The sequence below is a fragment of the Heptranchias perlo genome, chromosome 29 (assembly GCF_035084215.1).
Source record: "Heptranchias perlo isolate sHepPer1 chromosome 29, sHepPer1.hap1, whole genome shotgun sequence".
NCBI lineage: Eukaryota > Metazoa > Chordata > Chondrichthyes > Hexanchiformes > Hexanchidae > Heptranchias > Heptranchias perlo.
Window position 1 is genome coordinate 24,752,880 of NC_090353.1, and position 14,294 is coordinate 24,767,173.

The 14,294-nt window shown below is 38.3% G+C and overlaps 1 protein-coding gene across 1 annotated transcript in view; it reads right to left on the reverse strand.

Moving 5' to 3' along the window:
* LOC137299518 (nuclear receptor ROR-beta-like) overlaps positions 1-5,778 on the reverse strand; it is a 74,557-nt gene extending 68,779 nt beyond the window's left edge. The window contains exon 1 of the mRNA XM_067968323.1: positions 5,468-5,778. Within this exon, the coding sequence (XP_067824424.1) occupies positions 5,468-5,474 (7 nt within the window). The 5' untranslated portion in view covers positions 5,475-5,778. The remainder of the gene's footprint in view (positions 1-5,467) is intronic.
* Positions 5,779-14,294: the final 8,516 nt, after the last annotated feature.

Sequence of the window (14,294 nt, forward strand, 5' to 3'; positions counted from 1 at the left end):
GCAAAAGTATTAAGAAAGTCTAATTTTACAGATTTTCTTGGGTCAATATTTAGTAAATTAAAAACACCTGGTGTTGAACTTTTCAGTATAACTGTCAGAGATCAATAGCCTTAAAGTGATTAGATCTGTAGAATTAAAATTAGCTCAGCTTTGAATAACACATTACATCAGATGATGAAATGCCCCCTGAGACTTGTCAAAATAAATCTGTTTTCTATCAATGTCTACCAACATAATATTCAATAAAATACTCTTGGAATTAAAAAATATCTACATTGGATTGTTTCTCTAAAATTTTAAATATGTAAATTCAAAATATTAATATGTAAACAAAATAAGGAGTCGCAATATTGAGAACTGAAACTAGTCCTAGTAACCTTATTGAGGAAATATGAACACAAACCAATTGAACCACCACTAAAGTTCATTGACATTACACCTGTGATGATTATTGCTTGGCTTCAATCACATTTTAGACACCAATGAGAATGAAATAGAAAAGTCTCAACTCAAGTGCATACTGTTAGAAAGGTTTCAAATATATTTAAAAACAAATGACATCTAGATTTAATTCTGAATAAAGTGATGCTGGAATAAATGAGTCTGTCAAAGTATATTTTTAGATATACATAAATTAGTAAACACCTTCCAGAGATTGACAATTGACAGTCTAATCAGTCACTTGTGAATGATGCTATGGTAATGAGCTACCAATTGGTCGTATGTGAGGTGACACAATTCCTATTGTAGGCAAAAGCATTACAAGTCCATCCCGGAACAGATTACACTTTGGTTATAGGGACTACTGTTTTGGGTTCTGGCTCAAACCTGATTTTCCATTCATGAGACAGATGCTCACTTCTCATCAATGCAAGAATATTTCCTTGTGCTGAGCTGGTTCTTCATAGATAAGTAGCATTCTGAATGCTGTTAAACAAATGTAATCCCTTCCTTTACTAACTCTTCCCCATCAGGCATCAGAAATTTTTGTTCAAATATCCTCCAATCTACCCCCGAACCTAGAGCTTATCAAATGGGCAGAACACTAATGTGGATATCAATTCCAATGGAATGGAGCTGGCCAGGTCCTAAAAATTCAAAGTGGAATCTTTGCAAGATGTTTTGCAGCTTGGACGGAACTGGACCAGGAACGACCTTTCATGGGAAAAGGATACAACTTTGATCCCAAAACAAGCTTCACAAAGAAACAACTACTCCTTCCCAACACTACTCTTGGTACAATAGTTATGCAAAAGCCTATTTAGAATGGGGAACCTTCTTCCACTTCTGCCATTCTGAATTAGTCAAACATAAGAACATGAGAAATAGGAACAGGAGTAGGCCATATAGCCCCTCGCGCATGCTCCACCAGTCATTAAGATCATGGCTGATCTTCTACCTCAACTCCACTTTCCCGCCCTATCCCTTGATTTCCTTAGTGTCCAAAAATCTATCAATCACAATCTTGAATGTACCATATACCATCTTCAGAATCAAAGCCTCCAATTTTTTTATTTCTTCTACATCAAATGTTTCAAAGAGCTATCAAAACCGACTGCTCCTTAGTTTTTCTCCTGTAGATTAACTCAATTTTTTCAGCATCTATTTCAGACAAGGCTCCACACTACAGTCCTTTGACCAGAAAGAGCAAAACTGTTGAGCTCCATATTTGCCCAGTTTTTCTGATCATTGAAGGTGCACCAATAAATATCTTTCCAACAACCATTACAAAATCCAAATCTTTAATTACACTGGTGCAGTTCTGATTTTACTCTGTCAGCGGCTATGGCGGAAGTGAGCTATTTTTCTAAGTCATACTCAAGTGAGAGAATAGAACTCTCTCTTTAGTACGGGAGCATGTCTTGTACTCAGTCTTTAAAGATTACAAGTTACTGTAACATGTCAATCTACCCAATTTCCCAATGTCAACAGCAAGCTGGTCATTGTTTAAAAGCTTCAGCAGGATCAAAAATTAACATTCATTCTTGCCTTGCTGGATTCCCTTTAAAAAAAGTCAAAGAAGAAAAAAAGAGCACCAAAGGCTCAGGATGTGAGCATTGACACACTGTATATTAACATTTGCTGCAGTTTTAGAAATGTAACAATTCGTATTCTGTCAATGAGACAAATTCAGTGTTCAAAAGTTGAATTAACTACTGTAAGATGGCAGAAATTGAATAAAAAAGGTTCAAGCTGTAAACAGACCATAAAAAACTAAAAATGGAAAACTACAGTACATCATCCCAATGGAATCATCTGTGTAATGCTAAATATCTCCACACTAAATTTATCGGTAACAGACCAGCCTTGGTTGGGCTCTAACTGTATGGTTATATAACCAATAATTGGAAACCCTCCATTTATCTTTTAACCATCTGTGTAATTCTGGGGCTCACGCAGAATCTGTCCCCACCCTAGTTCTGCACTGACCGGTTCTAACAGAAGGCAGTGGAGTTTTGTTTAATATGGTTGGTTCTACCAGCTGACAATCAATTGCATTTAACGCAGTGAACTTTGAAATCTGAACAGCTCCACAATAGAACAGACTTGAAAAGCAAATACTGTGATTAAACCCTGGTATTGAGATTTTTATATGTTTATACAGAATTAAATGGCATTTTGCTTAGTCAATTTGCCCTAAAATCAAATGTACAAAATATCCATGTTTTACGACTTCTATATTGTCTAAAAAATTGTGATTTCTGCATTCTGAAATCTATTGTAGTATTTTGTACAGGCGAGTATATACTACTAAAGAGACTTCAGTTTAATTAGGCACTTCAAATCACACATGAAGATATTTCCTTTTTGAGGTACATTAACTGAATACGAGTTGTTTTTATATTTCAATTGATGTTCAGGTGGTAAGGGAAAATTTCAACATTAATGACAAGATCTAAATATATAGTGCACCAAAGGTACAACAGTGCTAGCAGCACTGATTTCTCAATAAGTTGCTACATGCTTTAGTTTCTCATTGCCAGGTGTTTTTCAGACCATGAGGTGAAGGGTCTTGCAATGATGCAATATTTACATTTGGAGAAGGGGAGGGTTAAAATGATAGTGTGTTGGAGAAGTCTAACCCAGATCCATCCACCCCCGGAACGAATGACACTTTGTATGAAAGAACAAGATCTGATGGGTAGAAAAAGACTAGTAAGGGATGGGTGGGGGGGAATTAATAATCCTGGTTTACAGATTCTATGAATTTCAAAAATGTAAGATTCTGCTCGTCTTTCATCTTCCCTATATCTTGCAGCTGGTGTAAAATAGAAAATGTATATTTTGGACATGCCATTCACTTTGAACATGCTTTTCAGGCTTATTACTCCATGAGTAAAACATAAAATGGAGAATTAAAATGCAGTAAAACCAGCAATTAAACATCATGGTGATCTCAAAGTAGCTTAATGCCTTCACTCCCGGAAATCTAATTACAGCTTTCGCTTCTGTAACATTTAGATTTCATTCACACCTATTGTACGTCAGATGGAGTCAAAACCAACAGGGCTCCATCTGCCTCCCCAGCAGAGGATATAACAGACATTCTCTTAATCGCCAACCATGCAGCATCCTATATTTTGCACCGTGCAATATTCTGATAATTGTACTATAGTCAGGAAACAATTACAACTGTGCCAGTGATGGGAAAACTCACAAGATGCCCAAATGTAGCAATGCACCAGTACCTACAACGAGCTGTCTTCTTAATTCTATCAATTTCCTAACCCTCCATTTTATATCAGAGCTTAAACGATGAAACCAAATGACAGATGATTACACAGACAGTAAAATACATAAATTAGAAATTTCCCCCCCCAAAATTCTTAATAAGCATTTTTTTTTTTAAAAAGGCTTACACATATCTTATACTGAACATAACCAATTCTATTCAGTAATAAAAATAGAAATGTATGGAAATGCAGAGCAGATCAGTCAGCACCAGGAACAGAAACCAGATTAACATTTCAGGTTCCGATGAAGCTTACTTTCTCACTTTCTGCTTTTTGTTTAAGATTTCCAATCGTCATTTTTTTTTAAATTCAGCTTTTTAAAAAATCAGCTGCATACACTCAGCTGTAACAAGAACTACAAACCCTGGTTAATTATTTGCCCTTCCTAAGAGGTATATACCACATAAATAAATTACATTTGTGGAAGACTTTCCCTCCTTCCCTGGATAAGGGCAAAGATTTAAGTTAGACTGTAAACCCGATCCTGTGTATGGTGACTACAGTTGTCGGACTCCTTATAAATCAGTAGCTTAATTACTATAACACACCTTTCAGAAAGGTACGTTCAGCGCTTATCAATTTTATTTTGAATATACAGTTTGGGAAATTTTGAGGGTGGAAACTCCTTGAACCTTGATTCCTTAAAAAAAAGTCATGCTGAGGAGGAGATATTTAGCCCATTCTATATTAAAGGCTGCAGCAAACACATTAGTTACAGTATGTAGGTGTATGTTTTTCTTTGCCTGTTCTGATCCTGTACATCATTTTGTTCAGTATACATAAGGACTGAGATACACACAAGCACTCCCCCCCCCCCCCCCCCCCGCCAACTCCGCCACCACCCCGCATTCCCCCTCCCCCGGACTGATCCGTTCTGACAGATCTAGGTCACTGGGACGCTCTCGCAGTCTGGCAGCTGATCAGCACACCGTCTGCCATGATGCAGTGTACACACTGAAATAATCATTTTAAATAAACCCGTGCACACCCATAGCAAAATCTGCGCAACAAAGTGCACAACGATCTGTGTTACGGTAAGAAAGGGAAAAAAAAGCTACACAGGACACAGCACACCTACTGGAACAAAACCAAAGTTCTTGTTCAAAACAAACCAATAAACAGCAATGTTCTCGCAGATGAGACAAAGTTACAAGCCACAGATTTTATATGCAATTTTGCACGCGAACTTTGTAACCCATTCCCCTCAAATGAAAACGAAAATTTGGAAATCCACACTGCACAAACCATTCAAGTCGGTTGCAGGATAAAAGGCAACCCAAAACTAATCAGCGAGAACATCTCCCGATCCATTTAATGCATGCATCTGGGCCAGTGCAATGCGCAACTGAAGGATTATAAATATGAAAATAAAATAAATGGATTGGTTTGGGACTGACTTGGATGTGCAATCGGTTAAGAAACGGGCAATTCACTGAAATCGGCAAACGCTGACAGTTACAGCTCGCTCTACCCAACGGCTAGTAGGAAGAAAATAAAACATTGAGAAGGTTTAAGACTTATCTTCAGAGGAAGAACCGCGTTCTAATTTTCGGGGCTTCAAACTTAAGCGTTACTATTTATCAAAGAGAATTACAGATACGGGATTCGAGCCAAAGGACTCGCGTCAAAACCTCCCTTCTTTCTGGAACAGAAACTCTCCTTGAATACACAGAACTGAAAGCACCAAACATTTTCAAGTAAAAATCGCCCTCCCTTCCCCAGCACGAACTTACCTCTCATGATTGCAATTTGCAGGGCGATCTCATGTAACAAGGGGAGTGGTGGGAAACAAAACAAAAACTAAAGAGGAAATCTCCCGGCACAAAGTTGCTGATCGTATGGCTGTGGATGGAGATGAACCGCCTTGATGGGAATGACTCACACTCTCACCACTCCAAGGGAATCTAACCCAGTTTTCAGCGGCAGCGAGCAGCATGTGGAGCCTTCACGTGACGCGCAGCTCCTGCCGCGCTCGCTCCGCCCCAGCCTGTCCTATTTTGCTGGAGCCTCTCCCTCTTCATTGCCCTATTGCCACTCGGCGCCGTCTCCTCTCCGCACACACGGCGGCTGCTGGCACCTCCTCTCTCTCTCTTTTCCCTCCCTCCCTCCGAATGGGCAGTTGCACTACTTTCACTTCAGTATTTGCTCTGACGTGTTAATTTTCCAGACAGGAAGTTTGGGGAAAATACTCTTGAGAAAAAAAGATACTTAAACTTTGTTACCATAGTAGCAACTTTTGGATACAGCAGGGGAAAAATGTTACCTGTGAAATATAGAATATTTTACATATATCTTGCTGGTAAGGTTCGACGTTTTCACAGGACAAGGTACTTTGGGATGTATTTTAATATCGTTTAAATCGCGAATGATGCATGAAAATATTTATATGTCCTGGAAGTTCAAGTGACAAGATGTAACACAATATTTGCGTCAAAGTCAATAATAAAAACGAGTTTTATTGTTTAGAGCCATCGCAAATAGTGTGATTTATGTGTTGAAAGGCAGTCGATCAATGGTATGAATATTAACACCCGTTTTCAGTTTACCACTCCTGGTAATAACACCGCGACCAAAACTGGGAGCTGAGGTGCAAATTCATAGAGGCCCGCCTATTGTATTAATTGACTTAATGCGAATTCGTCTTTTCGGATTTAAATAAAATAATACATTGGAGAAAATAAAATGTTGCACAATTACTTATCCATCTGCCACAGTATGAAATGCGAGCAGACACTTTTGGCCAGTCATAAGGAGCACTTCTCTTCCAGCTTAGAGACACACTGTACACGCCAGATATTTACGACTTACAAATTAGTATTTTACCAGTAATAGTTAAATGGACAGTTTCAGTCTCAGACTTACGCTGAGGTCTTTACAACCATGGGGTAAGTTTTACTGTTGAATGTATAAAGATGTGCAACTGCCTAAATTTTCTTTGCAACTGGGCGCAAAATCCGCATTGTTTTCCATTGCAGCGACCAAAGGTAAGAGAATAATAGGTGCACGGAAGTTATTACAAAAGCTTCAGATTATGTTCTCAACTACAAGCGAGAAACTGGTTTGATTTATAGTTATCATCTAAACTCAGGTGACATGTAATCGCTTTCATGTAGCATCGCTTTTTAACAATCTATAACGTGAATATTCTGGGATTGGTTTCATTTAAATTGGAGTCATTATTATGTATATTCTGTTTCCCATCATAGTAGATGCCAATAGCCAGTGCATTCTATGATACTAACTGCACAATGACATGCAAAGCAATTATTAATGATTTTTAATCACTGCAACTTGATCAAATAGTAATCAGCAATGATTACCAGGAAATATAGTTAGAATATCATGTATATTTTGTATTTCTTTCTGTCCATGGGATTAAAGTATAGCAAATGAAGAAATAAAAGGTTACAATTCATACAGTTGAAAGCATTCACAAGTTAATGTGATGTCGATAAGGGCAATTTAATAATATTTATATTGTACCTTATGACCTCTTAACTTGCTTCATAATTAGTTACTTTTGAGATGCAGTGACTGTTTTGAAGGAAAAATTAGGATTCTACTCAGACATGAGTATCTACTAAATGTGCAAAATCTCTCCTGAGTGTCAATGGTTCCAAAAGACTGTCATAAATGAGGGATATCATTCCGCCTGATCTCATATCTATGTGCAAGATGAGTTCTGAAAGGCTTTACTTAAAGTTCAAGATTAGTGTATTGAAGGAGAAATCAACAGTGCGAAGCCTCCCCTCCCCCCACCCCGCAAAAACACACACATGTTAAATATCACCAAGAATCCAAGGTGACACTCTAGAGGGTGAATTTTACCAGAGGTTTGCATGCCAGGAACAAATAATTGGGAATTTACAAAGAGGGCAGCAGGCCTGTGGGATTTTCCATCCATTAACCTTCATGTTTAAATTCTCAATATGCATTCCCCAAAAATGATGCTCCCCACCAGCAGTGCAAATTTGATAATTATTTAAAATTATATCCCATGGAGGCTGACCTTTTACCTCTTTGAAGTTGGTTTGAATCCAACCCAAATTCATGGGATAAAAGTCTTCTCAATTTTTGAGTTGAGAAGATCCTAAAAAGAATTGGACAGTCTTAATATAATTCCCACTGGGTGCAAGTCCACAGTGCAAAATTGCAGATAATTCAGCACTATGAGACTAAATTAGCAATGTCATTTATACCAGCCACTAAGATGACTGGTGTGAGAAATAGAAATGTCACTTTGGTAGTACTCGACTGAGGCTTGAGTAAGGGCACATTGTTGGTACATTGAGGAAGAAGCTTTACCCTATCCAACCTGTAACCAATAATATACCTGATTGGGAGTGCTTAATGATGATACTGGACTTTTTCCCCAGCAGTGGAATTCCTTAACTTGCACAAGTATAAGCTTGAATGGTCATAAAATTAAAGCTAACATTTACTAATAACCTAAAGATTGTTCTATGGCACAGAGAGTAAAGAGATAAATCAATATCAAAGTCACTGTTACCTTTTGTTCCTTACACCAACATGCTCAAAGTCACTTTGAAGTTAATGTGTTGTGAAACCATAAAAAAAGGATTCCAGTGGAGAGATGTAAAACAAGATCACCCCTTTAGTACCTTAATTATATTAGTGAAAGGAAGTCTGATTCCACTCAAATTCCATCCACTTTCTGCTACTATATATTCTAAATTATCTACAAAAATGCTAAATTATCGACTTGGCTTCATAGTTGATGACACATACCTACCGGAGTTGATTTGGATACTTCCAGATGCCTGCCAGTAAAAATGAGCTGTTATACATGCCAGAAAAAATCCCACTACTGTAATAGCCCAAATCAGTCAAGTATTAGAAAATAATTTATTGCTACTTAGGAATGTGGGATACTTGCTAGCCTATAGCGGAAAAGCAAAATGGACAGCTATCTGGCAGCTGGTTCAAAAAATGCTTGATAGCTTTTGGATGAATTGAGCAGTTGAGATTATCTTCTTTATGGAATAATAAACATAGTAAAGTAGATGGAGATCCTATACAACAAATAGTAGGCTGCAGAAATAGGAACATAGGAAATGTCTTTATAATTCACGATTGTGTATCCTTTACACAAAGAGAGGATATATTTAGCATTCCACAGATTAGCTTTATTAATAGCTGAAGAACAGATCAGTGAAGAGACAGATATTGGTGATTAGACTGATTTTTCTGAGGTCACTGGGCTAGAAATTGCTCCCGAAATAACAGAGGTGCACAACAGCATTCTCCGTTTTTAATGGCGAATTGAAGGAGCAAGTTCCTGCGTTTGCACATGCGCACTAAAATGTGGAAATTGTGAACTTGCTCCTATTGGTTCCCCGGCGATTTGACAGCTTCGAATTAAAGGGCCATCGTTCGCTGCAATCAGAGAAATCATTGAAAAATTTGCAAACTTGCTCATCTGCCCAGCTGGAAAGTAACTAATTACACCGCCAAACAGGCAGGCTTAAAAATGCCAGGTCTAAACTAAGTTTTAAAAGCGCAGTTAGTCTTAATGACTGCCAAACAATTAAAAATTAAATTTTAAAAATGTTGGGTCTCATATTACTCCTTATTTCAATAGTTTTTGGTCATTAAAAAAAATTAAAATTAAAAAATTAATTTTATTTTATTTTTCCCTTCTGTCTCTTTAATTTAATTCAATTATTTCGTTGGCTTTTTATAAAAAAAAGATTTAAATTTTTTTTTACAATGACATCCAGAATACTAACTTTAAATGAATGAAGTCTGCTTGCTTGCTTGAGCAATGCAGCCTGAATCTGTGGGCATGACTTCTCTTCCTGACAGATTTTGTAGGCGTGTCTTTTATTCTCACGGACTGTTCCATACGCATCAACTCATGCTGCTCAGAGGCTGGGTTTATAGCGCACAACTTTTTAAAAGTTCAAAATCAAGCAATTCGATGCCACAGAGCCCGCAGAAAGTATTTTTGTTAATTTAGTTCACAGGAGCTGCGGTGAGCGTTGCCATGCCGCTCTGCACGATTTCTGGCCCATTAAGATTCAACATTAAGTGATTCCTACATTACAATAGTGACTACACTTCATAAGTACTTCATTGGCTATAAAACACTTGGGGACGTCCTGAAGTTGTGAAAGGCACTATATAAATACAATTTCTTTCTTACAACACTTTCCTTTAGAAAAATACTGAAGGCTGTGAAGCCTTACCACCTTCACCTACTCCCCTTTGAGCAGAAAAGATTTGGCCCAGATAACAAATTTAAGAGATGATAGTGGGTTTTCGTTGGAACAACAAATATATCACTGTGGAGTGTTAGGATTTGGGCTGGCATCAGTGGTCTCCAGCATACTGAATTGGCAGATTTTAACCACTACGTTGGTAGGAGAATCTGACAAAAAGGAAGATGGAGCAGGGAGTCATCTTAGAACTAATATTATACATTTCCTAGCTTCTGGTTCAGAGCAGCATTGATGGAGATCTGCAAGTAGGTCATGCGCATACCCTCTTGGATGGGGATAGTGTGCGGTGCACGGAGTGGGGGGGGGCGGCAAATAACTGAAAAGGAGAGAAAGTCTCACCTTCACCAAGAAACGGTCCTGCAGAGGCCTTTCAACACACATAGTGTAAAAAACAAGTGGAATGTTTTTGACGTCGCTCCAGTTAACATTTCTTATATCATCAACAGTATTACTGGTAAAGAAGCTTGTCTTGCAACATTGTCCTATTCAGCATACAAAAGTAGATAAATATGTTGCGCGATACCAAATAAATTGGAAAGTAGTGCTTACCGGAGATGGGAAGACTTTTTACGAGCAATAATACATACTTAGAAATCAAAAACACGTGAGAAAAAGAGGAATGGATGAAATGTAAGCCTGGGGATGTGTATGTTAATAAATTGCAATCACTCAGTGTTATATTAACACATAATCCCCCCAAAGATTTAGTAATTTAAAAAAAATCTGCAAATGCATGCTTGCATAGTGTGCAACCTTCAATGTATCCATGTATATATATAATTTATTACTCTAACATACTATATTGGGAGGGAGGAACCAACAGGTGTTAGGAGGAACAGTGGATGTGCAGGCAGAAGCATGCACAGATGTATTATTTTAATGAATTCAGAGTTGGCAACATCAAGGAAATATTAACAGAGATATTTATGATTTTAAAAAGTCAGATTGTAAATGCATTTAAATATATTAGATTTTAAAAGCAAGTTGCGTAAAAACAGATCATACCTTTAAACCAAAATAAGTGAATCTCATTCTAAATAAGTGAGAATTGACAACCTTAATGAATGTACCTAGCAGTGAAAATGGTGCAGCTCCCGTGAAATGGACAGCAAAAGATTCTAGCCAAGATATGAGTTCTTTGATGAAGTTATGGAAAGGGTTGATGAGGGTAGTATTGTTGATGTTGTGCATATAGACTTTCAAAAGGCATTTGATAAAGTACCATATTAATAGACTTGTTAGCAAAATTAAAGCCCATAGGATGAATGGAACAGTGGCAGCATGGATACAAAATTGACCAAGGAACAGAAAACACAAAGTAGTGGTGAACAGTTGTTTTTCAAACTGGACGGAAGTATACAGTGGTGTTCCCCGGGGTTGGTATTAGGACCACTACTTTTTTTGATATATATTAACGACCTGGACTTGGGTATACAGGGTATAATTTCAAAGTTTGCAGATGACACCAAACTTGGAAATGTAGTAAACAATGTGGTGGATAGTAACAGACTTCAGGAGGACATAGACAGACTGGTGAAATGGGCACACACATGGCAGATGAAATTTAATGCAGAGAAGTGTGAAGTGAAATATTTTGGTAAGAAGAAGGAGGAGAAGCAATATAAACTAAATGGTACAATTTTAGTGGGAGTGCAGGAACAGAGAGACGTGAGGGTGTATGTACACAAATCTTTGTGCTCAATTCTCGGCACCACACTTTAGGAAGGATGTCAAGGCCTTAGAGAGGGTGTAGAAGAGATTTACTAGAATGGTATCAGGGATGAGGGACTACAGTTATGTGGAGAGACTGAAGAAGCTGGGGTTGTTCTCCTTAGGGCAGAGAAGGTTAAGAAGAGATTTGATAGAGTCAATACGGAACGGTTTTGATAGCGTTAATATGGAAAAACTGTTTCCAGTGGCAGAAGGGTCGGTAATCAAAGGACACAGATTTAGGGTGATTGGCAAAAGAACTAGAGGCGACATGAGGGTCAAAATCAACACCAGAAAATTATTTTGCCTCCTGAGGGTTTAACTTTTGGTTAATGACGAGGCTAAAATAACGCACCAAGTAATTTAATGCGAACATAGTAATGACTCTTTAGCTCTTTAGTAAAACATATTTTGAAGCCACCCAATTATTATTTCACACTTTAAAAATATTTACCTGAATCCTAATAAAAGGAAATGAATATGATAACCTTTGGTACAGGAGCTGGTCAATGGGGTGTCCAATTGGTGAAAAGAGTACCCAGCCTTGAGTATATTCCTTTTTTACTTAAGATTGATTGTAAACAAGTTACATTAGACTTCCATAGAGCAGTAATGAAAAGTCAATCAAGGACTTGAAAGATGAGTGGTATAGACACTAAAAGTAACCTCTGTTTATTGGTTTTGTTTAATTCAGCAGCCAAGGGGGGAATCTTAAGCCCCTTCTGCCCTCTGCCAGGCAGAATCGGGGCATGTGAGCAGTAAAAATCGCACAGTTGTACTTACCGCTCCGTTGCCACTTACTTTGTGCTTGCCACCATTTCATCTGCACGATCGTTCTAGTCAGCTGAGGTGCCCAACAGAGGGTGCCTCATGAGTGGAATGGAAATTGGGGTTCTATGATGCAGTTAGGACCTTGACGCAAAATTCAGAACTCCCGCCCATTGCCTAACCCACTAGGTAAAGCCTAGTGGGATTGGCTCCAAGGGTAGCAGGATGCAGTATGTCAATAGGTATTCAGCTGCATGCACTCAAATCATTGGCATCTGTCGGCTAGTGAGTTTTTTGGAGTTGTAATGATTTCTAACATTCGATATTGCTTCATTCTGATAAGTTTATTTTCCTTTATCACCACAGGAGAATTTATAATGGGGAATAAGGAAATGGCAGAGAAATTAAACAAATACTTTGTGTCTGTCTTCACGGAAGATGACACAAAAAACCTCCCAGAAATACTAGAGAACCAAGGGTCTGGCGAGAACGAGGAACTGAAAGAAATTAGTATTAGTAAAAAAAAGTACTAGAGAAATTAATGGGACTGAAAGATAAATCCCAAGGACCTGATGATCTACACCCCAGGGTTTTGAAAGAGGTGGCTATATGCATTAGAATCATAGAAGTTACAACATGGAAACAGGCCCTTCGGCCCAACATGTCCATGTCGCCCAGTTTATACCACTAAGCTAGTCCCAATTGCCTGCACTTGGCCCATATCCCTCTATACCCATCTTACCCATGTAACTGTCCAAATGCTTTTTAAAAGACAAAATTGTACCTGCCTCTACTACTGCCTCTGGCAGCTCGTTCCAGACACTCACCACCATTTGAGTGAAAAAATTGCCCCTCTGGACCCTTTTGTATCTCTCCCCTCTCACCTTAAATCTATGCCCCCTCGTTATAGACTCCCCTACCTTTGGGAAAAGATTTTGACTATCTACCTTATCTATGCCCCTCATTATTTTATAGACTTCTATAAGATCACCCCTTAACCTCCTACTCTCCAGGGAAAAAAGTCTCAGTCTAATATAGAGTGTATATGGAAACCTTGTTAAAGTAAATGTTTTCAATATATGCCCCTGAGAATATTCCATGGATCAATGAGATGAGATAGAGTCATAGAGTCATAGGTTGTCATCTTCCAAAATTCTATAGATTCTGGAATAGTTCCTGCAGATTGGAGGGTAGCAAATGTAACCCCACTATTTAAGAAAGGAGGGAGAGAGAAAACAGGGAACTACAGACCTATTAGCCTGACATCAGTAGAAGGGAAAATGCTAGAATCTATTATAAAGGATGTGATAACAGGGCACTTAGAAAATAATAATAGGATTTGGCAGAGTCAACATCGATTTATGAAAGGGAAATCATGTTTGACAAAGCTATTGGAGTTCTTTGAGGATGTAACTACTAGAATAGATAAGGGGGAACCAGTGGATGTGGTGAACTTGGATTTTCAGAAGGCTTTCGATAAGGTCCCACACGGGAGGTGGGTGAACAAAGTTAGAGCATATGGAATTGGGGGTAATATACTGGCATGGACTGAGAATTGGTGAACAGACAGAAAACAGAGAGTAGGAATAAACGGGTCTTTTTCAGGTTGGCAGACTGTGACTAGTGGGGTACTGCAGGGATTGGTGCTTGGGCCCCAGCTATTCACAATCTATATCAATGATTTGGATGAGGGAACCAAATGTAATATTTCCAAGTTTGCTGATGACACAAAACTAGGTGAGAATGTGAGTTGTGAGGAGGATGCAAAGAGGCTTCAAGGGGATACAGACAGGCTAGGTGTGTGGGCAAGAACATGGTAGATGGAATATAATGTGGAAAA